General features: G+C 36.6%; 1 protein-coding gene across 1 annotated transcript; it reads left to right on the forward strand.

Moving 5' to 3' along the window:
* Window positions 1-85: 85 nt before the first annotated feature.
* LOC113771253 lies at window positions 86-886 on the forward strand. Its single transcript, XM_027315855.1, has one exon. The coding sequence runs from the start codon at window positions 86-88 to the stop codon at window positions 884-886; it is 801 nt and encodes a 266-aa protein (XP_027171656.1).
* Window positions 887-4,464: the final 3,578 nt, after the last annotated feature.

Consider the following 4,464-nt stretch of genomic DNA (forward strand, 5'->3'; position numbering starts at 1 on the left):
CGAGAGTGCAAGGTTTCAAGTCAAAACCTTTTAAGCAAGAAAAAGGAATATACCGAGTGGCACATTAGGACAAACCAGTAAGAGCATGCCACCTATTAAAACTGGCAGTGAGACCGGTAGAGTTAGAATGTTAGAGCCACCAAGAGTGGCTCCAGCAAGAAGAGGCCAAAGTGGTCCGGGACAGTCAAAGAATACCTCACAAGGAGGCCAAGGTGTGACCTTTCATGCATCCTGTCGTTATTGTGGAAAGTTGGGTCATGTTGAGAACAATTGTTGGAGGAAAGGAAAAAGGTATTTACGCGGTAGAAATGCCGAGCATCAGATTTCTAGTTGCCCGCTCATGTCTTCAGAAGGAAGTAACACTCAACGATCAGATAAGCTTGCTATTAAGCCAACGAGTTCAAGAGAGGGTAGACCTAAAGTGCCAGCTAGGCTTTATGCCTTCGATCATCAACAAATCCCTGACTCGACTGAAGTTATAGAAGGTACGATCCCTGTATTGCATCGCTTAGTTAAGGTTTTAATAGACCATGGTGCGACTCATTCATTTATGAAACCTGATTTTATGAGTGGGATAGATGTAAAGTCTGCTAAATTGCCTTATGATTTGGAAGTTAGAACACCAACGGGGAATCAATACTTGACTTCTAATTTGGTGTATAGAAATTGTGAAATTTGGGTTGGGGAGTGTAAGTTGTTGGCTAACCTAATTAGTTTACTAATTAAGGGATATGACGTCATTTTGGGGATGGATTGGATAGTTCAATATCATGCTCGGTTGGATTGTAAGATGAAAGTTGTGAAATTGTGCATTCTGGGGGAAGCAATACTAAGGCTGGACGTGAGAGGAAAGTTAGCCTCGTCAACTCTTATTTCAGAGATTTGAGTTAGGAAATTGCTAAGTAAAAGATCTCAAGGGTACCCAGCTTTCCTAATTAATACCCTAGGAAAACAAGTGAAGTTGGAAGATATACCAGCAGTTAAAGATTTTCCTGATTTTTTCCTAAGGAGTTGGTCTCGTTACCACCTAAGACAGATGTGGAGTTTAAGATCGACTTGCTGTCAGGGACTGCACCTATTTCTAAAACTCCTTATAGGATGGCAACAATTGAGTTGAAAGAATTAAAGTTGCAATTACAAGATTTACTAGAGTAAGAATTTATACGTGAGAGTGATTCGTCTTGGGGAGTTCCAGTCTTATTTGTTAAGAAGAAAGATGGGAGTTTGAGACTGTGCATCGATTATCGAGGGTTGAATGATATTACTATTAAGAATAAATATCTTTTGTCTCACATAGATGAATTGTTTGATCAATTACAAGGAATTGTGGTGTTTTCTAAGTTGGATGTTAGACAACGATACTATCAACTAAGGATTAAAGAAGAGAATGTACCCAAAACTGTTTTTAATTCTAGATACGGACATTTCGAATTTTTAGTGATGCCTTTTGGATTGATTAATGCACCAACAGCTTTTATGGATCTAATGCATCGAATTTTTATCAGTTTGTAGTGATTTTTATTGATAATATTTTGGTATATTCGAAAACAAAGGAAGATAATGAATACCATTTGAGGATAGTACTACAAACCCTAAGGGAACATCAGTTGTATGCTAAATTTAGCAAGTGCGAGTTTTGGTTGGATGAGATATCCTTCTTTGGGCATGTAATTTCTAAGGATAGAATAACTATGGACCTAGTGAAAGTGAATGCGATATCTAAGTGGAAGCAACCAGAAAATTCCACCAAGATTCGTAGTTTCTTGGGTTTAGCAGGTTACTACCGTTGATTTATCCCAAATTTTTTCAAGATTGCCAGGCCTTTGTCTGAGTTAACCAAGAAAAACACCAAGTTTATTTGGGATGCCAAGTGTGAGGCTAGTTTTCATGAATTGAAAAAGCAATTGACTAGTGCACCAATTTTGACTTTGTCAAGTAGAAAGACTGTTTCACAGTGTATACAGATGCATCGAAAGAAGGGTTAGGAGGTGTATTGATGCAAAAGAAAAAGTAATAGCTTATACTTCTAGAAAATTGAAACCTCACGAGCAAAATTATCCGACTCGTGATTTGGAGTTAACCGCGGTGATTTTCGCCCTCAAGAAATGGAGGCACTATTTATATGGGGTGATCTTTCAGGTATATAAAGACCATAAAAGTTTTAAGTATTTATTTTTTCGAAAAGAGTTAAATTTGAGGCAACGTCGGTGGATGAAATTTTTGGAAGACTATGATTGCACTATTAATTATTACCCGAGAAAGGCTAATGTAATAGCAGATGTACTAAGTCGAAAAGTTCAAATAGCCGGACTTATAATTAAGGAATGGCAATTATTAGAAAGGATTAATGAGCTAAATCCTCAAATTGAGCATCAAAAAATGATTTGTGGGAATATAGTTGTGAGGTCTATTTTGTTGGAACACATTAAGGAAGCTCAAAAGGGAGACCCTGTGGTTTATAAGTGGAGTGAGAAAGTGCAAAAAGGAGAACTTCCAGAATTTTGCTTGGGATCCGACGGAGTTTTAAGGTTTAGAAATCAAGTAGTGGTGCCAAGGGATGATGGAATAAAAAGAAAAATTTTAGAAGAAACTCACCGCTCAAAATATTCAATACATCCTAGAAGTAATAAACTATACAAAGACTTGAAACAATTGTATTGGTGGGATAATATGAAAAGAGAAATAGCACAGTTCGTTCAGACCTGCCTTATTTGTCAACAAGTGAAAGTAGAATACCAAAAACCCTTAAGATTAGTGTAGCCATTAGAAATACCTGAATGGAAATGGGAGCACATTACCATGGATTTCGTGTCGGGGTTATTGAGAACTCAGAAGGGTTATGATGCAATTTGGGTGATAGTCGATTGTTTAACTAAGAATACTCATTTCTTGTCGATTAACATGAAATATCCTTTGGAGAAATTAGTTAAACTCTACTTGGATGAGATTGTGAGATTACATGCGGTGCCAATAAGTATAGTGTCAGATAGAGATCTCATATTTGTGTCTCAGTTCTGGCAAAAGGTACAAGAAGTTTTGGAGACTAAGTTGAATTTTAGCATTACTTATCTCCCTCAGACCGACGAACAATCGGAAAGAACTATTCAGACCCTTTAGGACATGTTGAGGACTTGCGTTTTGGATTTTGAAGAAAGTTGAGGGCAATACCTAACCTTGGTAGAGTTTGCCTATAATAATAGCTATCACTCGACTATCCAAATGTCTCCATATGAGGCTTTTTATGGGAGGAAATGTCGTCCCCAATTTATTGGAAACAAATAGGGGAAAGAAAAATCGTGAATCCAATAAAATTACCGTGGATTGAAGATGTATATGAGAAAGTAAAATTTATGCGTCAAAGGATTCAAGCAGTTCAGAGTCGGTAGAAAAACTACGCAGATAATCGGAGAAAAGACTTAGAATTTGAAGTTAGGGTAGGGTTTTCCTTAAGATTACACCACTGATGTGAGAACCCAGAAAAAAAAAAAAATTTATTTATTTATTTCTTATTTTATTCCTGTGCACCCGTTTTTTTTTTTATTTTCTTTATTATATTACTTTTATCAACATTTTATCAGTAAATATAGTTTTAAAATCATTTTTCTAGTATAAGGTAGTTCGTGAGAAATTTGGAACGTATTTTGGACGTGGGACCCGCTAGTGCATTAAGTGAGAGAAATTCGGCCGATTCGGTTAAATATTGCATATAGGGATTTAAGTACTAGGTGTTAGGAGATAATTGGAGGTTAACTAGATGAATTAATACTGAGGAGACAAGAAGATAACTCTAGCAAGACAAAGTGCCAAGTGTCCAATTTTGGTTGGACCAACCTTGCCTAACTTTTGACCAAACTTACCTTACTTGATTTAAAGTGTAATTTTGACCAAGAGCTCTTCATTTCAGCCTTGTCTTGGCCGAAACTTCTTGGGAGCAAAGGAGAAAAACTCTTCAACCTTTCATCTACAAATTCTTGCCAAATCTTGAAAACTAGCCGTTTGTTTCTTGAATTAGTCCATAAAAACATCTTGCTTAGGGTCTTTGAAGAACGTGGTGGTGTTGTTTTGGAAGAAAATCACCTAAGCTACAACCTTTCTTGAAGAACTAAGGTATCTTGCTTGGAACTCATCTTTTGTTATTAATTTTGGCCAATTGGTGCCTTATAGTAGCTATTTACGCGATTTTACGGAAGATTTGGTGGATTGGAGTGAAGTTTCCTAATTTTCTGATTTTTTTCTGGATTTTTTCTGTTTTCCTATGATTGATATGATTGAGCTGGAATTGATGGTTCTAAATGGCATTTTATAGCTCTCTTGTGCGTTAATTGTAGTTAATTGCGGGAAATTTCCGCTTGTGCGGAAAATTTCAGATTTAGGGTTTCAATTTGGGGGTTTTCTAGAGTTGATTGTTGAACTTCTAATTGGCTATCATTGAAGGGTATTGTGACCCTAATGAAGTATATGGAA

Source organism: Coffea eugenioides, chromosome 5 (assembly GCF_003713205.1).
Source record: "Coffea eugenioides isolate CCC68of chromosome 5, Ceug_1.0, whole genome shotgun sequence".
In the NCBI taxonomy this organism is placed as follows: Eukaryota; Viridiplantae; Streptophyta; class Magnoliopsida; order Gentianales; family Rubiaceae; genus Coffea; species Coffea eugenioides.

Excerpts from the sequence above, each read along its gene's own strand:
- LOC113771253 (XM_027315855.1), top strand. The coding sequence starts at position 86 with ATGCCACCTATTAAAACTGGCAGTGAGACCGGTAGAGTTAGAATGTTA.